Source organism: Medicago sativa, chromosome 2 (assembly GCF_051527215.1).
Source record: "Medicago sativa cultivar Bolivia chromosome 2, Bolivia_mono, whole genome shotgun sequence".
Taxonomy (NCBI): Eukaryota; Viridiplantae; Streptophyta; class Magnoliopsida; order Fabales; family Fabaceae; genus Medicago; species Medicago sativa.
The window spans coordinates 83,209,957-83,236,031 of record NC_140750.1 but is presented as its reverse complement, the minus strand read 5'-3'; the positions used below and the strand labels follow the sequence as shown (position 1 = coordinate 83,236,031).

General features: G+C 34.0%; 4 protein-coding genes across 13 annotated transcripts; 1 reads left to right on the top strand and 3 right to left on the bottom strand.

Moving 5' to 3' along the window:
• Nucleotides 1-133: 133 nt before the first annotated feature.
• On the top strand, nt 134-4,809 carry LOC146951604 (magnesium transporter MRS2-1-like). 2 transcript variants are annotated; one of them, XM_085747620.1, is made up of 7 exons: nt 134-312; nt 428-486; nt 1,127-1,742; nt 3,362-3,490; nt 3,584-3,922; nt 4,012-4,059; nt 4,274-4,809. In XM_085747620.1, exons 3-7 carry the CDS (start codon nt 1,143-1,145, stop codon nt 4,502-4,504), a joined length of 1,347 nt encoding a protein of 448 aa, XP_085603746.1. In that variant the 5' UTR covers nt 134-312; nt 428-486; nt 1,127-1,142; the 3' UTR covers nt 4,505-4,809. The 2 variants fall into 2 exon arrangements, with proteins under 2 accessions (XP_085603746.1, XP_085603747.1); XM_085747621.1 differs by lacking the exon at nt 428-486.
• A 2,823-nt stretch (nt 4,810-7,632) lies between these two features.
• LOC146951603 (Protein kinase superfamily protein) lies at nt 7,633-10,134 on the bottom strand. Its single transcript, XM_085747609.1, has one exon. It carries the CDS (start codon nt 9,975-9,977, stop codon nt 7,797-7,799), a length of 2,181 nt encoding a protein of 726 aa, XP_085603735.1. The 5' UTR covers nt 9,978-10,134; the 3' UTR covers nt 7,633-7,796.
• A 5,095-nt stretch (nt 10,135-15,229) lies between these two features.
• LOC146951602 (uncharacterized) lies at nt 15,230-18,584 on the bottom strand. 3 transcript variants are annotated; one of them, XM_085747599.1, is made up of 3 exons: nt 18,449-18,584; nt 18,137-18,332; nt 15,230-15,447 (listed from the first exon to the last, which is right to left on the bottom strand). In XM_085747599.1, coding segments are annotated over exons 1-2 (186 nt in total). In that variant the 5' UTR covers nt 18,450-18,584; the 3' UTR covers nt 15,230-15,447; nt 18,137-18,147. The 3 variants fall into 3 exon arrangements, with proteins under 3 accessions (XP_085603725.1, XP_085603727.1, XP_085603726.1); XM_085747601.1 differs by lacking the exon at nt 15,230-15,447 and adding an exon at nt 16,487-16,504; XM_085747600.1 differs by lacking the exon at nt 15,230-15,447 and adding an exon at nt 16,619-16,832.
• On the bottom strand, nt 15,230-25,597 carry LOC146951601 (uncharacterized). Of its 7 annotated transcripts, none has more exons than XM_085747605.1 (3): nt 25,460-25,597; nt 25,043-25,287; nt 15,230-15,447 (listed from the first exon to the last, which is right to left on the bottom strand). In XM_085747605.1, exon 2 carries the CDS (start codon nt 25,235-25,237, stop codon nt 25,058-25,060), a length of 180 nt encoding a protein of 59 aa, XP_085603731.1. In that variant the 5' UTR covers nt 25,238-25,287; nt 25,460-25,597; the 3' UTR covers nt 15,230-15,447; nt 25,043-25,057. The 7 variants fall into 7 exon arrangements, with proteins under 7 accessions (XP_085603731.1, XP_085603730.1, XP_085603732.1 ...); XM_085747604.1 differs by lacking the exon at nt 15,230-15,447 and adding an exon at nt 19,021-19,154; XM_085747606.1 differs by lacking the exon at nt 15,230-15,447 and adding an exon at nt 20,978-20,992.
• Nucleotides 25,598-26,075: the final 478 nt, after the last annotated feature.

Genomic DNA, 26,075 nt, shown 5'->3' with positions numbered 1-26,075 from the left:
TTCGTTAAGTTTGTAAACATTTTCGATTTAGTCTTGTTTGTATAATGTTTAGATAATAAAATTGATATTGAGAATGGTTAATTTATTTAGATAAAATGTTGGTATAATGAAGAGATGAAGAGGGGGCCCAATCAATGTGTTGTTGGGTTCATTTCATTTCATTTCCATGAACTGACTAAGGACTAAACAAACAAACAGAGGAAGTTATTGTTTCATATAATTCCGCCGAACATCATCGGACCACCAGAACGAACGAACGAACAAGTATCAGTTCACTCTCCTCTCCTTCGTCTTCCTCCTTATTCTCTTCAGGTATATTATTATTATTATTATTATTATTATTATTATTATTAAACTCTCTCTCTCTCTCTATAGCCTTTTTGTTTGGTAATAAAACTCTCTCTCCCTTTTTGTTTGTTGTTTTCAGGATTCTATTCATCTGATTTTCTGTTCGACGACGACATCCTGGATTTTCTCTTCTCTACTGTATGCACGCATCTTCTTTTCATCTTGTTTTCTTCACTCAATCAATAATTTCTCTAAAAAAAATAAAAAACTGATTTTTGTTGTTGGGTCTGGCCGGCGGCATGTTATGTTATCATGATAAATGCTTTATATCAGTATAATTCCGGATTGGGATTCAATAAAGTGCATTTTTTGTGCTTTCATTCATGGGTTTATAATCTGATTTAGATCCTTTGAAACATAATAATAATAATAATAATAACTCATCATACCATTTTAACTCGCCATTTATCAATAATGAGTTATTTACAACTAAATAAAAGATTAGTAGGACCACTTCATACACAAATACAATGCTCCTCTGAGATGATAATGGTGTTAAGAAGTTAAAACCTTGTGCAGTTAGGCTGTGTTTGTGCTTAGTCAAACACTTTTTATCATTATTCAGAACATGATGTCACCTAGTCAATATATACTTCATCTGTTGTCACCACAAGTATAGTATATTTGAGATTGATACAGCTTTGCCTTGATAAACTAATTAATACTATAGTATGTGTCGTATCGTATGTTGTTGTTTATGTTTACATACTGCTTATAGAAAGAAAACAATAAACTACTAAGTTGGCTGATATCCTTGCCTCATCTATGCTTTCCGCAGTTAGTCAACCTCCATAATGGCGGATCTCAAGGAGCGGCTACTCCCACCAAAACCTGCATCCGCTTTTAACGTAAGAGAGGGTATCAATCGACCAACGGCCTCTGGAAGGCAAGCTTTTCAAGGAGTGGACGTTGTCGAGGTCAAGAAGCGAGGCCAAGGTCTTAAATCGTGGATCCGTGTTGACACATCTGGAAACTCTCAGGTCATTGAGGTAGACAAATTTACTATGATGCGCCGTTGCGATCTTCCTGCCCGTGATCTTCGCCTACTTGATCCTGTGTTTGTCTACCCATCAACAATCCTTGGTAGGGAAAAGGCTATTGTTGTAAATCTCGAGCAGATACGGTGTATTATTACAGCAGATGAGGTTCTTCTCCTGAATTCCCTTGATAAATATGTATTGCAATATGTGATTGATCTTCAACGACGGTTGACAACAGCTGGGGTGGGCGAGGTAGGCGAGGTCTGGCAATCAGACCATTCTGACATGAACCAAAGGAGAGGCAATAGGAATTTTGAAAATTTATATAGCAACAATTCCCCTGATTATTTACCTTTCGAATTCAGGGCTCTTGAAGTTGCCCTGGAGGCTGCATGCACATTTCTTGACACCCAGGTTAGTACAAGTTCATAATTAAATCAAAGGCTATATTCTTTTGGTTGTTATATTATGTTTTTCCTTTCATTCTTGACTTACTTTAGAACAGAGAAATGGTTGCGATGAACCAAAATCTTGTATTTCTATAGAATTGTTTACATGGTAGAGTTGAGTTTCTGCATGCAATATGGGAAGTATTATCATATTTAAGGTCAAATCACAAATGAACTTGTAGGTAATTTTATTTATCTGATGATGTATATTAAATTTTGTTTGGATCTGTGTCCACTGATTGAGGCCAGTATTAGAGTAACTGCATTACTATCTTATAGCACAGAACTTATCAGATGTATATATTGCTTATCAGAATTAGTTTATCTGATTCTGATATCCTTTTAGACAGTTACAGACTGCTTTCTGTTCACGGTCAGGAGACAAGCACTTTATATCAAGGAACTCTGATTGGTGTTCAAACTAGATTAAATAACACAAAAATCTCCCTTTCTCCCTAGCTCTTCTCGGTTCTCGTTCTCACGCTTTTGTTCATTTTCTAATAGCCAGAAACCTCTTTTGTGGTAACAGAATGCCGAGTCTAGAATATTCTGTTGCGGTCTTTTAGAGAAAGCCAGTATGTATGGCACAAAAAGAATCAGTTTTATTGCATTTTTTTTCTTTCCCATCCCCAAGTGCAGTTACCCATTTATTTGATCTTGAGTTTGAACGCTCTGTTCTAATCTTCATCCTTTTGTATATCAAACTTATATCAAATTTCATCTACTTTTCTTGTCATTGGTGGCATGTTTCGCACTCTAGAATGGTTTCTTTATAGGCAGAGTTGTGAAGCCACACCTCATATTCACATGTTTTACAAAGCAATGGGATGATTATTTTGCTTTGCAGTAACCACAAGATTCACAACTAGTACTATTCTGTGCCTGTTGCTTGGGATGATTTCAATTTTATGTATAATATAATGTAGGCTAAATTACACTAGAGGTTCCTAAAGTTATTTAATTGGAACAAATTAAAGGATGCAAGTGGTACGAAAAAAACTTAAAGGGCCAATTTGTTACAATTAAATAACTTAAAGGACCTATGGTGTAATTTAGCCTATAATGTATAATATAACTTATGTGGTTTGTTGGTGGAAAAATTCACTAGGTGTTTATTACCTAGAAGTTAGTGATAAATAGAGACAAAAAATACATAGAAAAAAGGAACTAAATGTGAACCTGTGCATCTCTCACGGAATTTCTACTTGCTATGTTTATTCTGGTGAAATGTAGGAAACAGCAATTAACAATTTAACAGTGGATCGACAATATTTATACATATTAGAGAACCAAGTTGATTTGATGCCAGAGACATCGACCATGGAGGATATATACTTACCATGGTATGATGGAAAGAAATTGGAAGCAACTGTAGTGATATTAATGCCTTCATTTATATAGAAAAAGAAGGCCGGGACAAGAAATCCTGTGAAAATGTGTTGATGTGCAAAATTCTGTCATAATGTATATGTCTACTGAATCTTTTATCCATATGCTTGCTTGATTAGTATATTTCTCTTCATATTATTGTTCATTTGGTTTTCACAAATTTGTCAGTAACATTCTCTATTCTATTTGCAAAAGGCAGCAGAGTTAGAAATTGAGGCTTATCCGTTGCTGGATGGACTGACATCGAAGATCAGTACTCTAAATTTGGAACGTGTTCGTCGTTTGAAAAGTAGACTTGTTGCCCTGACTAGGAGAGTTCAGAAGGTGATGTTCATTTTATGGTTATTCTTTCTTCACAGTTGAAAATGACAATTGATAGGAACCATATTTGCTGAGCTAATATTGTGGATGTGTCAGGTTAGAGATGAAATAGAGCAGCTTATGGATGATGATGGTGATATGGCTGAAATGTACCTTACCGAGAAGAAAAGACGAATGGAATTGTCATTTTATGGAGATCAGTCTATGGTTGGATATAGACCGGTTGATGGTGCATCCATCTCTCTTCCAGTCTCTCCTGTTTCATCACCACCTGACTCTCACTCTCGGAGGCTTGAGAAGAGCTTGAGCATTGCTAGGAGTCGACACGAGAGCATGAGGAGTTCTGAAAGTAATAATGAAAATATAGAAGAACTTGAGATGTTGTTAGAAGCATACTTTGTTGTCATTGATAGCACTCTAAACAAGTTGACATCGGTAAACACCCACACTGTTATCTATATTAACTCTTTTCTTTCCAACTTCACCGCAATTTATCTATCACCGTTTCCATTTTCTTGTTTCAGTTAAAAGAATACATCGATGACACTGAAGATTTCATCAACATTCAACTGGTGTGTTATTCTGTTTTCCTTCTTTCTCATATTAGTCACCAAAGGTTATCCTATTGTATTTTGGTTATTAGTTATAACTGATCAAACAAATAATGCACAAATTACCACACATACTCATACAGACAACGCATAATTGGGAGGGGGAGGGTTAGTTTAAGAGAAAAATAATTCACAAAGTATCACACATGCTTATACAATGTATGTATTATTACAGGATAATGTGCGGAATCAGCTTATCCAGTTTGAGCTTTTACTCACAACTGCAACATTTGTGGTTGCAATCTTTGGAGTGGTGGCAGGAATATTTGGGATGAACTTTGAAATTCCATTATTTGATGTCCCATCTGCATTTCAGTGGGTCCTTATAATAACAGGAGTTTGCGGAGTGTGTATATTTTCTGCATTTGTGTGGTTCTTCAAGTACAGAAGGCTCATGCCCCTATAAGAAGCTACACCAACATGAACATGATTAAAACAATTGCAGGGTGGCATATGATGGTATGCGTTTTTTTTTTTGTCTTAATCATCTGGTTCTCAGGGAAAAGGGACCCTGGTAATTCGGAGTATGATGTTTTGCATTTGTTATGCAATCATAAAATTCAAATGCAAAGATGGATCATATCGAAGAGCAATTTTCTAAATTCAATTTTGCATCAATTTTGGAATATTCCTCATGGTATTCTGATTCAGCAATGTCTGTATAGTGAGACTAAATTAATAATTGGTTGGATAAAGCATCTTTTTAGTTCCGATTTTTATTTCTTTCAAGATTTGACAAAGTGCTTTCAGCCGCATGAAATGTATGTTTTAATAAGGCTGAGACAAGGACAGTTTCAATAGAACTTCACATGGCATGGTGAAATATAAAGCTTTCCATGATTGATTATTTTCAAGTAAAAAAATATATTATTTTTTTGGAGAGGAAGTAAAAAAAATAGAATTAAATAATACATTATTATATAATATAGTAATATGTATCAATTTTCACTAGTTATTAGTTATATAGAAAATATAAATTTAATATTATTTTGTTTATTTAAAATATAAATTTAAAGGTCAAAGATATACTTTATTTTGACAAAAAAAAAAAAAAAACTTTTGAATTATGTTACTCGAGCAAACGAGTTGAACCTAACGAGCCGAACCGAGTTGTTCGTGAACTTTAAACGAGCCGAACTCGAGTCAAAAAAATGGTTCGTATCGAACTCGAGTCGAGTTTCGAGCCGAGTCAATTCTTATCGAGTCGAGTCTATCTGAGTCGAATCCATCTGAGCTCGACTCGACTCGATAAGAATTGACTCGGCTTGAAACTCGACTCGAGTTCGATAGGAACCATTTTTTTGACTCGAGTTCGGCTCGTTTAAAGTTCACGAACAACTCGGTTCGGCTCGTTAGGTTCAACTCGTTTGCTCGAGTAACATAATTCAAAAGTTTTTTTTTTGTTTTTTCCAAAATAAGGTATATCTTGACCTTTAAATTTATATTTTAAATAAACAAAATAATATTAAACTGTTTGGCCTCTCCACCCAGGAAAAAGCATGCGCACCTTATGCTGTTGTGCTGTCCATAGTAATGTGCTTCTATTTATAACTACCCGTCCTCACTAGTGTGTGTAAACTTACCGATGTGGGACAAAATATAGTATATATGTGTCGTTAAAAGCCTAATCTTGCACTAGTTTATCATTAGTTTTTTTTTTCTCTCTCTTTTCTTATTTATTTTAAGGGATCTCTTTTCTTATAATTAGTATACATATGATTTTAGTATAAGAGGAAGCTTGTAATAAATTAAATATATATGTGTATATATTATCGAGTCAGCTCATGAACCAATCAAGTCGAACTATATACAGATCATGTTCGGCTCATTTATTTAACGAACTTAATTTTCAGCTCAAGTTCAGCTCATTTGGGTCATGAACCAAGTTCAACGAGTTAATTGTCGAATCGAGTTCCGAACTATTATCGAGTTGGTTCGGTTCATTGCCAGCCCTAACTTTCACACTTGTCAAAGGTTCTTGGTTTGTCCGAATTTTAGAATACGAACGAGTAAAAAAAAAATTAAACAACACCTCTTTTTACACGTCCAAATTCTAAAATTCGGATAAATCAGAGGCTTATGAAAAGTGTGGGGATGAAAAAGAAATTCACGTTTGATAAATCATTTTATTTCATAAGTTTTTTGGGCTTAGGCTCGCCTTTATTAGAAAAAGAGAGACAATTTCTTTTTCCATCATATTGATTCTTCGCGTGTCTTCTCGATTTTAGATTAAGTTATCAAAAAAGCGTAAAACACCCGTGATAGTTCTAGATGAATGGTAGGATACTTGACATTTTTTTGACCAATACACGCCTTTGGAGGGAGCATGACTGAATAATATGGTCACGATAATGCATTATGATTATAATAAAACGTCGATAATGTTCTGCATAGTTCAGTTGGTAGTTACATGGATATTATTTGTAGGGGTTGGATTTCGAACTTGGAATTCCTCAGTTCATTACACTTAAGTGTGTGAATATAGCCACTAGATTATTTGAGAAACAAAAGAATCTAGCCACTAAATTATTTGACAAAAAAAAAAAAAATCGATTTATCATTCTCTCCAATTTAGTTTCTAAACTATATAAAATGTAATAAGTAATCTCTAAAGTATATGAAACTTGTCAATTCAGTCTAAAGTATATGAAGCTTGTCGAATGTTATATGCATTAGGCATTATTTATTATACTTAAATAGTTTAGAAATTAAATTAGAGACATTGATAGTTTGGAGAGTAAGTTGATAATTTATTTATTATTATAATTATTTTGTATTCAAGTATTAATAACGTGTAGAAGACTCGATTTGTTTCATTTTAAGTTTGTCATTATTATAAGAATAAGAATACACGGTTTTGTTTTGAACTGGGTAGCGTTTGTAATGGCTTTGTCCTCTTTAAGAACTGGTGAAGATGAAGACAACTAGATGATTTTAAGTCATGCAAAATTATTAAAAAAGAAAAAATTATGACAGGTATATTTTACTAAGGGGACAGAACAAGCCCACTCCTATTTCATAGTGACTTACTTTAGTCTTTGATAATGACTTGTGTTCTGTGGTCCATCCAATCCAAGACTACAAATCTACGATCAATATCAGCCAATTTCAAACCCATTTTAGGTGTTAGATTTAATTTGTTTGTTAACCAAAAATCAACTTAGATGTTTGATTGGATCTCCTAAAATAGACCAACCATTGTATTGTTCCAAAAATGAATCTTTGTACTAGCTTCTTTGTGTTAAGAAATAGCTTTGGAAATGACTGAACATTCAGAAGCTTGATTGAATATATAAGAAATAGGATAGGATGTATGTGTTGACAGGAATGAAAAACATAACATGTTTTTGAAGACATAAAACAAATAAACAAAGTAGAAACAACTTGTGTCTGTTAAGCCAAAGCCTAACAAAAACATCTGTAACCATGATATCATATTCAGTTCAGCTGTAAAAAGCAGCATTCTAACAATGCCACAACACTTGGGACAATTAGTGGAAATTGAGCAACAATTAAAGGTTATGCAACTGTTAGTTGAGAAAAGCATTAATAATAATAATAATAATAATCTCATTCTCATGTACATTAATTCAACATAATAAGTCTCACATATGAGTGTGTTCAGCTCCCAAATGCACTCACTCTACATAACCTGATCTTAACATGACTTGTAAAGAAACCTTCAACATTACAAAAACCTATTCTGCATTGCCCTTTTGTTTTCTCCTTGATCTGCTGTATAATCTGGAAGGTGGAGAAGGTGAGAACTCAAATGGAAGTGGTGGAAGCTCCATCTCCCCCTTCAAAATCTTAACAATATCTCCAATATCTGGCCTCAACTCAGGAATTTTCTGTAAGCAAGTGAGTGCTAAGTTGATACACAAGCTTGCTTGTTCCTTATTGTAATCATCTTCTTTCAATTTCTCATCAACTAGTTCCAAGATGTTGTTACCACCAGCCTGAGCCAAGTGTCTACACCAGCTTATTAAATTAGCTTTCTCTAGCTTCATAGGAGATGCAAGAACATGTAATGGTCTTCTACCTGACACAATTACAAGAATCAAAACTCCTAAACTGTATATATCAGCTTTCTCCATTAAGAATCCACACCCTCCATATTCTGGTGCCACATAACACAGTGTACCTCTCATGCTAGTTGTGCTGCTGAGTTCGCGGCTGAAAAGATCGCCACTCCACATATCACTTCCAATCGAACGCGAGCTTTTTTTCCTCCAACCTCTTCTAAAGCTAAACTCACCATTTTGTTCACACTCATTCTGTCCTTCCTCTCCATAATTCTTATTACGTTGGCAAAGATAGAACCTTCTACCTAAACCAAAATGTGGCACTTTCAAGCCTTTCTTCCATTTAGTTTGAAGACTTTTCAGCTTATTGGACTTTTTCTTGCTTAATTCAGCAAGATGTTCTTCTTTCCACCACTCTTGCATCTTCCTGTTCTTCCTTTTCTTTCCCTTCAGCTCTTTCATATCTACAACTCCATTAACTGCATTTTCAATCACAGATGCTTGTAGTAATTGTGGTCCATTTGCATCACTGGCTTTATCAATTGGACTTGAATTTTCCATCTCAGATTTCTCCTGAATGTTGTTGATCTTAGCACTGCCAATACCATCATCCCAATCAGCATTTGATGGACAAATCTGACTCCCAATCCATTCCTTGACATAGTCTTTACTACATAATTCACCACTTCCATCTTGTCTCCACCACCAATCTTCTCCCCATTGTTTCCCATTTTCCTTCTCTTCATCAACCAAACAAGCATTATTAATAGCCAACTCCTTACTATAATCAGTGCTACAGAACTCATCATCATAAGGAACAAACTTATTACTATTCCAACAATCATCCCCTCCTCCTCCTCCTATATCCAAACTTGAAATTTCCTTACCCTTTGCATTTACATTCCTACTTTCACTTTCACCAACAATATTTGCATTATAATTCAAAGAGTTCAAGTTCAAAGCTTTAACATTTAAACAACTCCTACTATTTTTGGATGAAGTAGAAGCTTGCAAAGCAAGAGCAAAATCAACTTCACTCACACTCTCAACAGGAGTACCAATTACAGGAGTTTCTGCACTTAAATTACCTGAAAGGTCTTGACTCTTCCAAAGATCCTGGCTCTTCCCCAAATCCTGGCTAAACAAGTCAACTCCAAATTCACCCTCCACCTTAATCCTTGACAATCCAAAGTCCGAGATCTTCCCGCGAAACTCAGCATCAAGCAACACATTACTTGGCTTAATATCACCATGAATCACAGGTGGATCACATCCAAGGTGCAAAAACTCCAATGCTCTAGCAACATCCATAATTATACAAAACCTTCTCTCCCAACTCAAACCAAAACAATCATCACCGAAAAGTGACTCTTGCAAGCTTGTATTAGGCATATACTCATAAACCAAAACCATCTTATTCTTTTCAACACAATAGCCCAAAAGGGTCACCAAAAAAGGTGATCTCAACCCTCCAAGAATCTGCAACTCATTTTGAAACTCTCTCTCTGATTGCAAAGACAAAGAGTCCAACCTTTTGATGGCAATGAATTTTCCATCTTTAAGTACTCCCTTGAAAACAGTACCAGAACCACCTTTGCCAATAATATTAGCAGTGTCAAAACCATTGGTAGCAACCTTTAACTCTTTGTAAGAGAATCTTTGTAGCTTCAAAGGAGCACTTGCATCAAAAGGAATGGTCTTAGCTCTATGTACAAGTGAATGCCAAAGATGGTAAAGGAAGTAAAGTATTGAGAAGAAGATGACAACAGAAGCTGAAATGGTTAGTGCTATGAAAAGAAACTTTGGTTTGGTGAAAATATTGGAAGTTGTAGAAGTTAATTGTCTTGAAGGCATGATGTGTTATGTGATGTGAATATTGATGATCAAAGGAGCAAGTAATGAAGAAGATGAAGACTATTAGTTTTATGAATTTGGTATCCAAAGTGGATTGCTTTACAATTAGTTAATCATTTGAGGAGGAGCTGTATTCTACTATTGTTAAATCTGTTTTCAGTTTATTTTCTTCTTTTCCTTGATTTATGGTTTCCATCACCAACTATTATTTTAACCTATTTGTTTTTCTTTTTCTATGCCCTATTTACTTTATTTATATAATGGGATGAAATTAATATTGGCAATTGGGATATGAGGATTAGAAAAAGGAAAGAAAGGGATGGACCCAAGCTAAGGTGCTTTTTTGACTAAAGTGAAATTTTTTGCTGGCAAAGTCTTGGACTACTTATTACAGTGACGTTGTGAAAATTTAACTGAGAAGCTGTACATTGTATTCTGTCAAAAAAAAAAAAGAAATATGTATTATTTATTGAGATCTTGTCACTACATCCTCAGTGTCTAATTTGTTTGGACTAAATTAACCAACAAATTGACTATTTAAAAACGTATTTAAAATCCAAAATGACTAATAAAGGTTTCTTTTAATTTGGACAAGTGAAAGTTGGTCTCCAACTTGGATCAATTGAAAGCTGACCATAGATTTAATAATAATTAATATGGAAGGTTGTGATTGAAGGTCTGATACCTGATGTATAAGTTCAATAAAATCAAGTCTAGTGTAAGTGTGACCGCACAAGAAAATTTTTGTCCTTTCTAAACATGGATCTTATGTAATTTTTTATTTATTTTTTATATAGTCAAATTTATAAAAGCCCAGCAACATATGAACAATCATCATCATCTTCATCTTCTTTGTCATAATATTCATCATCTTCTTTCTAACTCCGGAGACCCACACTCGTACCCTTTGTGATAACCCATCTGTTATACAGTGGGAGCAAAATAATTGTGATTATGGTACTGTTACTGTGTTTGAGAAAACATATTGGTGACGGTGAGATTAGAAGGAAAATCAGAATGTCTTGGAACTACATGGCACTCACTGTTTAATGGATTTTTAGATGCACAGGATCTTAGTTTTATAGTAGTAAAAGAAATACACAAAAAATTAACAGATGAACAAATGCAAATGAAAAAAGGAAAGTGCTACTGCTATCGAACTGAAAATTAGAACAACGCAGTTAAAGATTAATAATTCAACATCATAATATATTATTATATTTTAATCAAATCAAAATTATTTTTCATTTAATTAGGTCCAGAAGCTCGAAGAACAAAAATTTTAAGGTTTTTTTTTGAGAGAATTTTTTTTAAGGTTTGATAGCTCAAAAATAATGACATTAATTACAACTGGAACAGAACCTGTTGATGTTGGTGGTAAGTTGGTGTAAAACTCCTACTCATTAATAGATCTGAAACAAAAAGAAACTTTGTAAATTATTGAGGGAAAGGGGTTGCTAGGATGTTTTCCTATAAGGGGGTGTATGGTATGAGACAACCGGAATATAACCTATGATACCAGGTAATTTTACTGGTCCAAGTTGGACCAAAACATACATTGGTCCAAGCTAAAGGGACCCACTAATAAAATATATATGTGTGGATGTGTTTGCAATTACGATTAATTCATGGATCAATGTAAGAGTTACACTTCAAGGGACTAGACTAGAATGATGGTTTGTCCATGATTTATTACCACTTTGGGTAACTAGTTAATTAATAGATAGATATGTTATTGGTTGAATGAATGAAGCATTGGAATAAATGGGATGAAATTGAAAGGAAAAGTGAGGTATTCTGTGCAGCTATTTTGTCTTATGCGCCATGACTCGGGCAATGTTAAGAATCTACGACTACAAGTACTGTTCATTTTAAAATTCTTTCTTGTTTGTAATTTTTGACCAAAAAAGGTTCCCACTTCTCACTTCACACTAGGAGGAGGCACAGGTTCACATGGTTGGATATATGTCAATAATATTTCTTGTTCTCCATCATTCTCATATTGCAGCTCTGGTCGGTCCCATGTTGCCCTCACAATGCATCATGATATTAAGCTTTGATAATTGATTAGGTGGTCGTTATTGTTAGGGTCACTGTTGAAGATACAAAATACTCTAAATAACATGACTTTAACAAAAATGTTGAGCGTTAGTAGCATTTTATTAAATGATGGGAATTTTGATTCTTAATTATTAGGAAACTTACCAAGTCCATCTCATTCTAACGCTTTAGAGTAATTTTTTTAAAGCAACACTTTAAGTAACTATAAAGTAAATATTTAAAACTTTTTCGGACTATGGTATGGGCATGTGTCACCACAAGAATCTGAACCTGAGGGATTATGGAAATCACTAAGTTGGTGGCATGAGTTAGGTGTTCAATGTGTTATCATGGAGCTGGATTGTAAGAAAGTGGTGGATGGGGGTCGATGAAAACATGAGGAATGTGACTCAGTTCTCATCAAAACTACAATATAGTTTTTTTTAGGAGGTAAATAAACGATGTTGTTCATGCTCTTAAGAGAGTGCCAAGGTCTTATGTTAGTCCACGGATTAATATATAACCAAGTGATTAGAAGTAAATCTGCCTTGCCACCCAATCAACTTCAAAAGAAGTTTTTGACATGAAAAAGTTGTCATCGATGTAATTCATTTTGGTTATGCAGTATGCACCACATGACACGTTATTGGTACTAAAATAGGATAAGGGGATTCAATAATTTCGTCATGGTAGGCCCTTTTTCTTTTACGACAAACCGTTCTTTTTAAATGAATAAAAGGTTAATACTTGTAAGACTTAATTACGCCATTTTTCACATTAAACTTTAATTAATAGAGGAACTAAAATCACTTGGAATAAAACTAGAGGACCAAAACCGAACCTAACTTAAGGGTCCGTTTGGTTCGAGAATTAGGAGGGGAGGGGAGGGGAGGAATTTTAACGGAGGGGAGGGGAGGGGAGATATCTTAATTAAAAGTGTTTGGTTCACAAGGGGAGGGGAGGGATTTTAAAATTATTTTACTGTTTTACCCTTAAACTTAATTAAATAAGGATAATAAAGTAACGAAACAATAACGATGTAATCGATAATAACATGATGTAGACAATGGAATAACGGATTAGTAATAGGGTTGTTACAAGGAGTAATGAAAGTTGTTACAAGGAAAAATTGTTAATAATATAGAATACAAGTTGTTACAAGGAAAAATTGTTAATAATCCTTATTTATTACTCCCTCCGTTTCAAAATGAGTGTCGCTTTAGCCAATTGCACACAGATTAAGGAATGGAATAAAGTAGTTAAATGTCATAACAATTTTACCAAATTATCCTAATCAACTATTGGTTTGTTTTTCATTAAAGAAAAAATAATACTTTGGAAGTAGTGTAACATAGTATCAATTGAAGGGTAAAATTGAAAAGAAAAAGTTATTATTGCATTGAAAACCGAAAGTGACATTCATTTTGAAACAATTTTTTTTTTTTGCTAAAGCGACACTCATTTTGAAACGGATGGAGTAATTTTGTTACGTCTGCAGCAACTTAACCTAATTTTTTCCCGCTCATTTGCTTTATTAGGTTTGCAATTATTTAACCTAACAAATTCCATCTAAAAAAAATGCATTGCACACCAATTTCATTCCTATCCGCTTGCCTTTTTTTTTTTAAGAAAATATTTTCTACCATATCAATGATCACGTATGATCCTTCTATTTTAAACTTTTTTTTGGTCAAGAATTTTACACTTTTTTTTTGGATTTTTTTTTTTAATTTCATGCCTGTTTTTTTGACATCCTTATTTATCCTTATTTATTAATTTTGTTAACCTAATTTTTTCCCGCTCATTTGCAAATTAGGTTTGCAATTATTTAACCTAACAAATTCCATCTAAAAAAATGCATCGCACCAATTTTATTCCTATCCTCTTGCCTTTTTTTTTTGAAGCAAATATTTTCTACCCTAATCCTTATTTATTAATTTTGTTAAGTCTGCAACAACTTAACCTAATTTTCTTTTATAATATTTTCAGATTTCATACATTTTATGAAGTGTTTTATTTTGGCTACTATAGATTATCACGTGTTATTTTTTTCACCGTTACCAATTATATATTGCATTTCCCTTCAAAAAAATTATATATTGCATTTTATTATTCGTATGTCAATTTTTTTACAATAAACCCGAGCGGAGCACGGGTCAAAAATCTAGTATGGAATAAAAGTTGTTACAAGATAACCTAATAATAGTAAAAGTTGTTTCAAGGATAATATAACATAATAATAATAATAATAAATGTTGTTACAAGGATAATATTGAGATTTTAAATTAATATAAGGATAATTTTGACAGTGCAATAAAATTTGCTCATCTCCCCTCCCCTCCCCTCCCCTCCCCTTCTAAAAATTGAACCAAACACGTCAAATTAAAAATCTCTCCTCCCCTCCCCTCCCCTCCCCTCCAAAACTCTCGAACCAAACGGACCCTAAACAACATAGTCAAAAGTGTATATAAACTTAGTTTTTCATAAGTAAAAAAACTTTTCTTAGTGGAGTAACTTACCTTAAGTAACTGAATTATTCGAAGCTAAACTAAGTTTGGATATATTGTAAAAATACTAGTAATACTTTGAGAAAAGAGTAAATTCCCTAGACTTTATTTTTATCAATGTGAGAACTTATGGTTGGCAGTAAATGAATCGTGGAGGCTCAACTTTCTACTTTTTTGTATTGAATAGGTGAAGAAATCAACAAATTAAAGATCACATGTTACATCTTAGTATGGTGTCCACATCATGAAGGGCCAAAGTGGATGATTTGCATTTGCAATATATATGCATGTCATAGGTCTCTTTGTTACTTTACCATCCCACTCCCACAAAAAGGAAGAGCACACACATAGACTAGAGTAGACAATATTAGCTGTTTTATAACAAAGGAATAATAAAAGATGGAATGTCGCTGTTGTTTGAGAGATTTCATTACATTACATTACGTATAGTGTACACTGCACTGTAGAATCAGAGTTAACTTTATGTGTGATAACAATTGCAAACAGAAGAATATGGGTGATGTGTTGGTGGAATGAATATGCGTGGGACCTCTTATCACTGTAAGAGATGATATTTTTGGTTTGCGTTTGGGGGTATAATGACAAGCTTTAATTTATCTCTTGAACATTTTTCCCTCTTATATTGGCCATGCAATCATATGCTACTTTTACACGATGGATTCCATTACTGTTATGGCACATTAATTTGAGTTAAGATATGCAAACAATGCACTAGAGTATATACCACATCCAAATGCAAGGAAATGTGACGAAAAAATTAAATACTTGTATTTGTTAAGATGGAAAAAAAAAATATAGTTAAAATGACAAAATTAACCCTTCCCATTTTGGTATTTGAATTTTTTACCACTTTTTTTTTCCTATACCTCCAGATTTTCCTATGGCTTGCCTCCAAAGAAATCCTGAAAAGCAGAAACAACATTACAGTAGATTCAACAGAACTAAGCTAATATTAATTTGAACTAGTTATTCCCCCTGCCCCACTTTCACATAAAAACCATGGATAGTTATCACAACACTCCCTTCCCCATCACTATCATGACTCATAACTTGCTGCATGTGACAGTCTTTGAAGGGATCAACAACGGTGTTTATTGAGAGTTGATGTTCAGGGATGGGTCTAAGGTGCAGCCACAGAGAACCGCCGCAGCAGCTACTTGGCTTGGACTGTTACTTTTAAGTCCAAAGGAGCCTCATGTCCCCATGCACGGGGTTGACCATAGAGATTGACACAAGTAGCTAGTTTGCCACAGAAAAATGAAGGGACGACAGATAAAGCAAAGGGCCTTTTGGTCCTATACAAAAAATTCTCTCCACGATCCCAGAGTTCCAGCTTTCTTTGCAAACCCATATGAAAATCATTTGTGGTAGTGCCTCAAATTTTGGTCATTTTGAGTGGTTTTCAAAAAGGTAATATTGTACTAAATGGAAGAGGTCAAAATTTGACAACACAATGTTTGGCATTGAGGAGAATTAAAACCCAAAACATCACAGATAAATAATGGGTTGGGAACCAAAAAATTTACAGAGTCAAATACAGGTAGTAATATCAATTTCTATAGCTTATGTTATAACTAATCCAAAGACTGAAAATACAAATATTTCCTCATTTTCACCCCTCCAATTTTCCTCTCAACCACACAGGATACTGAATGATCATTTCTTTGACATTTATTTTCTGTTTATGGTTTATTTATATAAACTGCAGATAACAAAAGACGAGACAATAAACATTGTTTATGATAATACACAGGGTTTTGCATAAAACGTAATAAAATTCAAATTGTATATCCACAATGTTGTAGACTTACAGTTGTTGTTAGTATTAAAAGGATCAAGTTTGTTGGGTTGGATGATGCTTCGGTTATTGTCGTTAGAAGAAAATAACCAATCACCAGCAAGTCATTTTATAAGAAAATTTTAGACATAGCACTCAACTACCAAGAAAGTGTGTATTTTCTATCACGGAAAAAAGTAACAACACCGATTTAACTTTTAGTAAAGTATAGATGTTTAATTGTTGTTAGCAAAAAGTGATCAAATCTAACATCTAAATCACATATTAGCTAGAAGTGATTAAAAGCTTTTGTATTAAGCTGCAAAATTTAGACTACATAACAAAAATAACACCAGTTCAAATTCAATTCTGACCAAAGCAATTTTACAAAATCAAGTTTGTTCTGAAACACATTTGCCAAACACACACTCAAACATACACAAAGCAGGCCAACTCATTAATCTCTATTTTCTTTCTGTTCAATTTACATGCACCATTTTCCCATTTACCCTGCACACGAGCCAAGCATTGATTGACAGCCATGCAACTTCACTAACTACACCATGGACATTGAGATATAGATAGAGAGAGAACCACGTGAAAGGAAGATCAAAAGCAGCACACATTTTTCATTGGCATTATAAGGATATTTTTGTCAATCTAGTTAAACATCATATTGAATAAGTTAATTTTCTCTATCCTACCAATCTCTCCAATATTGGAGGAAAATCTCAGTTACGTGAGGATGAAGTTGACTCCCCTCTAATCCCTTCATCTTCCTATCCCTCCAAAACAATAAACCAAACCACGAAAAACGAAAATAATTATTCTCACCCCCATCCTATGCCCTTAAACAAATATGATGTATGGATCCAGCTTTGCTCATTGCAGATGATAACTGGACCGGCATAATGCCCTTTAAGCACATTGCCCTTAGCAGAGACTCATGCTTGGGGATTGTGGGCCGTTGTGATTCTAGATAAGACCCAAAAGGAAGAAACGGGTGCCGCCCCAATACGGGGGGCTGCCTTCACATCCCTATCTTCATGTGTGGGGCTTTCAGAACGATAAGCTCCGTGCGCTCCCAATAACAGGGAACTAACCAGATAACCATTGAAAGGTTGTTACAGAAAGGAAAGACAAATAAGGCTATAAATATTGCCCTAGGGGCCATTCACAAGACATGACCAAAACATAGACCTAGAACTTGATAGCTTAACTCCTGCCCGAGCCGAGTGTTCTTCATTGTGCTTATTCCAAGTACAATAACCTTGGATTTTCGATACCTCTTTACCTAATGATTCTATATTCAATCCCTATTTTCAAGATTACCTCATATATATTTACTAGTTATAAAAATGAAAACAACTGTAGAACTGTAGATCCTTGTTACTAAAAGACCACATCGACCTTTCATTCCATCATGTTTGCACAATATAAGGCATATCATTACATATACAAAGACAGGTTGGCAACGAGAAAGAATTGAGCAATTATAATTCGTTCAATTCATCTTATCTCACTAGGTTGTGACAAACAGAAAATAAATGAAAAAATACAGTCAAACTACAAACAATCAAGATACAAATTGTTGCACAAACAAGGTAATACCAGCATCAGCATAAAGAACAAATATAACAAAAAAAAAAAAATGTCATTAATGTATAAAGTTTAGTTGCATAATGATGAATACAACTCCAATTATGATGAAACAGAACCCTACTGATCTATGTTTTCAATTTGATCCTATAGTAAGTACTATTATAGTATCTATGATTAAAAACAAACAAAAAAGGTTTAATTAAAACAAGAACCTGATTGATTACTAATCATTGCGGTATCTTTGATGAACATCTTTGACCATTTTGAAGACAGTATCAGCACTCTCAGCGATGTTAGGTAGTTTATAATTTTGAGCAACGTAAACTCCGGCAACAGTTCCTGCTACAAAAGAGAAGCAATTCTTTATTATACCAATTGTTGCTCCTGCGGCCGCGACGAAAAGAATCACTGGAAGGATTGGATTGGATCGGATCAATCAAAATTAGAGGTAAGAGCGAGATTATAACCTAATTTATATTATATTATACAGATTGAAATGAAATGAATGAATGGAATTTTCTCACTGTTTGTTTGATTCTGGAAGACGAACGAACGACGACGATCAACTGCGACTGCGTTTTCCGGCGAGTTGTCTTCAGACTGGATTTTGGATGGATGGATGGATGAAGCTCTTCACCTTTCTACTTTTAATTTATTTTATTTTACTTTTTTTTTTTTTTTTTACGAGTCATTTTATTTTACTTCTCAAACAATTTATTTTACTTTAATTAATAGTCACTTTGGTTGGCCACAAACACAATACTCCCTCAATTTATGAAATTTTCAAAATAATCTCCTATTGTTCACCCGTTAATCAAAATAGTTCATCATGTTAAAATATTTTGTTAATATTTATTGTCATATCAATTCTTATAAATACTCATTTATCGTCATATCAAACTATATAAGAAAAGTTATTATCAACATTGAGAGATTATTTAATGCCAAACTATTTTGGCTAACAGAGTGTCAACTAGATACTATTTTGAAATTTTGATATGACTATTGTGATTACTTATTACACATTCATGGAACAAAATGATTATTACTCTCTTCAATAACAAATAAGTTTCAAAATTTAAATAAAAAAGAAAATAGATGACTACTTGTTACATAATAAAAGACTATTGTGACTACTCGGTAGAGCTGAACACTTGCAAGCCTGTCAACAATCTCCAATTCAAACAAACCTAGAGCGAAAACAACACGCTTTGATCATCCATACCATCCCTGCAAGATGACACGAAGCTCTATATGAAAGGCCAATGGAAAAACATTATACTCATAAACGACTCAACAAAAAAGTAAGAATGAAAAGAAGAGAATTCAACTAGGTAGAAGTGTTGCACTACACAGGGGTCATAGTTTAAACTTCAGATTCTCCACTTATCCACGGGATTAATCTGTACAACATCTGGTCACTATTATATAGACCACATAATCATTTATTGAATGAATCTAAAAAGTGATTTTTTGTTTATAATAGTGACCGGAGGTGTACCTATTACTCCATCCGTCTCCTTTTAAATGACCTAATTTTAAAATGTGCATTATTGAGATAACATACTTTGATCATGCTTTTTATGGTATCATAAAAGATGTTGTTGGATTTGTGTCAAAGAATGTTTTCATAACATCAAATTTTTATAATTTTTTTAATAGATTATTAAACATAAAATAGTGCATTAGTATATATGACAGAGTGAACTGTTCCCTAAAAAAAATGACAGAGTGAACTGTGTCACATAAAAAATATGATCGAGCGTAAAGGGTAACAATTTGTTAATTATGATGTGGCGCCAAACCCTTACTATTTTGAGTAAACTCTAAGATAATACTATATATTTTGTCTAAAAGAATATCATATTATGTTTTGCATTGCACATTAAACACAAGCTAATTTTGAAACTTAGATGTTGTCTAATATATATAACTCTCAGAAAAGGGTTTAAAGGTGGACTTTTATGGTTTTTAGTAAAAAAAATTATTAGAATTTACTAAAAATAAGAGGCTTCATCGTTTAACGGGGTCCAAACTAGACAGTTCCATAAAACTTCAATAAATTCTTTTGCAGCAAAAAAAAAAAAAACTAAAAGAATAGGGGACCAAAATCGAACCTAACTTTAACTACAAAAATCAAAAGTGTAATTAAACGTAATTTTTCATAAGCTAAAATAGTTGTTAAGTAAAAATATTTTCTTAGTACAATAAATACCTTAAGTAATTGAATTGTTCGAAGCTAATATAAGTTTGGATATATTGTAAAGAGGTATATTATATGAACAACCATTTGTAGGACAAGTGATTTGACAACCAAAATATACAAGAAAAGTATGCATTGGCACAAAGATTAAAGCAAAAGGGATAGAAAATAAAAACATAATATAATGAGAAAGAAAGTTGTCACAAAATGGTTATACACAAATACAAGTAATGCTTTGAGAAAAGAGTAAATTCCCTTAACTTTATTTTTAAAGAGTATTACTTTTCCCACCCTATGTCTTTCCTCGCGCGCCCTATTTTTTCCAAAAATGCCCTTGATGTTTCCGGATTTCATAATCCGGAATGTTGTTTTCCTTTGTTAAAGAATGAAAAAATGAGTTACGGATTTTTCCGGATTTTGTAATCCGGAAATCTCAACAAATAGGGCGCGTTACATGATTTTTTCGGATTACATAATCCGAATACCCCCTAAACACCCTTTTTTTTTCATGGTGCTGATGCAATCCGGATTACGTAATCCGGACTGCACCAACACCAATTCTGAACATGTAACATGGATTCAAAAATTTGGATTTTGGATCTGATTTATTTATGTATTCACCTGTGTCTTTTTTTCAGTGGACCTCGTGAAAATGCTACTCGTATTGGTTCTGCTGGAGTTGTGAGAAGACAGGTTGTGGATATCTCACCCCTTCGCCGTGTTAATCAAGCCATCTATCTTCTAACTACTGGTGCACGTGAAGCAGCTTTTAGAAATATCAAGACAATTGTTGAATGTCTTGCTGATGAACTTATTAATGCAGCAAAAGGTTCTTCAAACAGGTATGCTTATTCAAATTTTATCCCTGTACACATGCGAAAATCTCTTCTATTTTAGTCTTTTAAATTATGTGACTTAATGATAAACACTTTTCATGGTGCTGATGCAATCCGGATTATGTAATCCAGACAGCACCAACACCAATTCTGAACATGTTTGTAACATGGATAGTTATTTTAAGGACAATATTAATCTTCCTAGCTTTCATCATTGCGTTTTTATGATCAAGACTCCCTTAGAAGGAACTTCTTACGGGACTCCGCCCTCAAAATCCAAAATTCCATCATTTAGACCCTTTTTTTTCATGGTGATAATGCAATCCGGATTACGTAATCCAGACTGCAAAGGGGCATTTTTGGAAATTTTACAGGACGCGCGAGAAGGCAACATGGTGAGAAAAGTAATACTCTTATTTTTATCCATATGAGACGTTGGCAGTAAATGAATCGTGGAGGCTCAACTTTCTTCTTTTTCGTATTGAATAGGTAAAGAAAACAACAAATTAAAGATTACAAGTTACATCATGAAGGACCATTGGGTTGCATTTGCGATATATATGCATGCCATAGGTCTCTTTGTTACAAAAAAGAAGAGCACAAACATAGACTAGAGTAGACAATATTAGCTGTCTTATAACAAAGGAATAAGAAAGGATGGAATCTCGCTACTGTATGAGGGATTTCATTACATTACGTATAGTGTGCAATTCACTGCAGAATCAAAGTTAACTTCATGTGTAGTAACAATAGCAAACCGAAGAATATGCACTTGGGTGACATTGGTTGGTGACGTGCTGTGTTGGTGAAATGAATATGCGTGGGACCTCTTGTCACTATAATCACTATAAGAGATTATATGTTTTGGTTTGCGTTTAGGGGTATAATGACAAGCTTTAATTTACCTCTTGAACACTTTTCCCTCTTATATTATATTGGACATGCAATCATATGCTACTTTTACACGATGGATTCCATTACGGTTATGGCACATTAATGTGTTAAGATATGCAAACAATGCACTGGAGTATACCACATCCAACTGCTTGGTTCGTAAGTCCAGGGCATGGGTCTGAGGTGCAGCCACAGAGAACCGTCACAACTACTTGGCTTTGACGGTTAATTTGCGTCATGTTTTGGTCCATTTTGAGTTATTTTCAAAAGGTAATATTGTACCAGATGGAACAGGTCAAAATTTGACAACACAACGTTTGGCATTGATAGGAATAAAAACCCAAAACATCACAGATAATGGGTTGGGAACCAAAAAATTTAGAGTCAAATACATGTATAAATATCAATTTCTACAGCTTATGTTATAACTAATCCAAAGACTGAGAACAAAAATATTTCTCTCTATTTTCTCATTTTCACCCCACCAATTTTCCTCTCAATCAGACACAGCATACTGAATGTTCATCACTTTGACCCGAGTTCCAGCTTTCTTTGCAAACCCAAATAAACTGCAAATAACGACAGACAACTAAACATTGCCTATCATCCATAACTTCAACAAAAAGAAAGAATGGCTTATGACAGTATACAGGGTTTCACGTAAAAATGGAATTCAAACTGTATATCCACAATGTTGTAGGCTTATAGTTGTTAGTATTACAAGGTTTTAGTTTGATGGGTTGGATGATACTTCAGGTATTGTCATCAGAAGAAAATAACCAACACCAGCAACATTGATTTAACTTTATGTTTAATTAGTGTTAGCACAAAGTATCTAATCCAACATCCAAATTTATATTAATTAGCTACAAGTGATAAAAAAAACCTTTTGTATTAACTATTAAGTTGCAAAAATGTAGACTACACTTTTTCATCAAACCAGTTTTGGATTAGAAAAGTCCAAACACAAATAACTTCAGTTCAAATTCAATTCTGACCAAAACAATTTTACAGGATCATGTTTATTCAGAAACCTATTTGCCAAACACTCACCCAAAAATACACAAAGTAGGCCAACTCATTAATCTCAATTTTCTTTCTGTTCAATTTACATGCACCATTTTCCCATTTACCCTGCACACGAGCCAAGCATTGATTGACAGCCATGCAACTTCACTAACTACACCATGGACATTGAGATATAGATAGAGAGAGAACCACGTGAAAGGAAGATCAAAAGCAGCACACATTTTTCATTGGCATTATAAGGATATTTTTGTCAATCTAGTTAAACATCATATTGAATAAGTTAATTTTCTCTATCCTACCAATCTCTCCAATATTGGAGGAAAATCTCAGTTACGTGAGGATGAAGTTGACTCCCCTCTAATCCCTTCATCTTCCTATCCCTCCAAAACAATAAACCAAACCACGAAAAACGAAAATAATTATTCTCACCCCCATCCTATGCCCTTAAACAAATATGATGTATGGATCCAGCTTTGCTCATTGCAGATGATAACTGGACCGGCATAATGCCCTTTAAGCACATTGCCCTTAGCAGAGACTCATGCTTGGGGATTGTGGGCCGTTGTGATTCTAGATAAGACCCAAAAGGAAGAAACGGGTGCCGCCCCAATACGGGGGGCTGCCTTCACATCCCTATCTTCATGTGTGGGGCTTTCAGAACGATAAGCTCCGTGCGCTCCCAATAACAGGGAACTAACCAGATAACCATTGAAAGGTTGTTACAGAAAGGAAAGACAAATAAGGCTATAAATATTGCCCTAGGGGCCATTCACAAGACATGACCAAAACATAGACCTAGAACTTGATAGCTTAACTCCTGCCCGAGCCGAGTGTTCTTCATTGTGCTTATTCCAAGTACAATAACCTTGGATTTTCGATACCTCTTTACCTAATGATTCTATATTCAATCCCTATTTTCAAGATTACCTCATATATATTTACTAGTTATAAAAATGAAAACAACTGTAGAACTGTAGATCCTTGTTACTAAAAGACCACATCGACCTTTCATTCCATCATGTTTGCACAATATAAGGCATATCATTACATATACAAAGACAGGTTGGCAACGAGAAAGAATTGAGCAATTATAATTCGTTCAATTCATCTTATCTCACTAGGTTGTGACAAACAGAAAATAAATGAAAAAATACAGTCAAACTACAAACAATCAAGATACAAATTGTTGCACAAACAAGGTAATACCAGCATCAGCATAAAGAACAAATATAACAAAAAAAAAAAATGTCATTAATGTATAAAGTTTAGTTGCATAATGATGAATACAACTCCAATTATGATGAAACAGAACCCTACTGATCTATGTTTTCAATTTGATCCTATAGTAAGTACTATTATAGTATCTATGATTAAAAACAAACAAAAAAGGTTTAATTAAAACAAGAACCTGATTGATTACTAATCATTGCGGTATCTTTGATGAACATCTTTGACCATTTTGAAGACAGTATCAGCACTCTCAGCGATGTTAGGTAGTTTATAATTTTGAGCAACGTAAACTCCGGCAGATATTGTTAGACTTCCGACACGGTCAATTTTGTGAAGGATGGGGGCGTCACAACGCCATAGACATGACGGCAGGTATGGCGGTTTTTTGGCTCTCCGCCATACCAGCTGACATTGAGAAAGAATTAAAAGGTCACCTCCCAAAAAGCCTTGTATTCTTTTAGAAGGTAGATCTTCGTTACTTAAATACCACATCGACCCTCCATCATGTTTGTGCTATGTAAAACATAGCATTAGACATATGAAGAAATGTTGGCATTGAGAAAGAATAGAATTATGCAATTATAATGCGAGCACATGTAAAACAACAAGAGCAACAATCCAAGCCTTAACTCACGCATAAGAGTAAATGAAAAAATGCAGAGCCACGAAACTACAAATAAAGGCCGCGGACAAACAAACAAGCAATCAATCAAGATACAAATCATAACACAAACAAGATAATAGGGTAAAGATAATAGGGTAAAAGAGAAAACTCCAATCAAACATTCTCAATATAAAAGAAATTGATGTTATTAAGGTATGAAGTTTAGTTGCATAATAACGAATACAACTCCAATTATGATGAAACAAATTCTACTGATCTATGATTCCAATCTGATCCTATAGTAGTAAGTTTAAACAATAACCTGATTGTGATTGAATCAATCATCATTTTCATCTTTCTTATTGTCGGGTTTGCGGTAAGTTTGTTCGGTGACTTTTGCTACGAACAAGAAAGTATCAGCCAGCTTAGCGATGTTAGGTACTTTATAGTTCTGAGCGACGTAAACTCCGGTAACAGTTCCTGCTATAAAGGAGAAGCAACCCTTGATTATACCCATTCTATTGTATTGTATTGTTGCTCCAGCACCGGCGGCTACGAAGAGAGTTACTGTAAGGATCAATCAGAAACTGGTCAAAATAATTAGAGTAAATTCAAGGTGAGTAATATATATATATATATAGTTTATAACCTAATTTGTACTGATTTGGTTAGAATTATGATTGATTGATGAAAAATAAGAAAGCTCAAGAGAATTGAAATGAAAAATAAAAAGGCAAACCTCGAATGAATGGACTTTACGATGAAGTGCGATTGCGTTTCCGGCGAGACTGTAACCCAACAAAGCAAGCCGACAACGCCTGGATATTCGATCAAGTTGTTCAGCTTTCTTGTTTCAGGGTTTTAATTTTAATTTATTTTAATTAACACTTTTTTCTTAAGACTAAATTATAATATTTCTTTCTTTTCATCCCAAACTTTTAAAATTGCACTTTTGGTCCTCCAATTTTAAGCCTTTTACAAAAGTGATGTCCTCATAACCATTGATTTTAGGGTTAAATATGTTTTTAGTCCTTACATTTTGCGCCCTTTTGAAGAATGGTCCTTACATTTCATTAAATGTTTTTAAAATCCCTAAAATAATAAATTTTTCAAAGTCACGCAAAATGTAGGGACCAAAAACATATTTAACCTTAAAATAAGTGGGATCCACTAACTATCTCATCATCATTCCATTAGAGAATTAACAGCATGGACTAATTTTGATAACGGAGATAAAATGTGAGGATTTTAAAAACATTTAATGCAATGTAAGGACTATTCTTCAAAAGGGCGCAAAATGTAAGGACTAAAAACATATTTAACCCTTGATTTTAACATAGATGTTGGGGATCAAA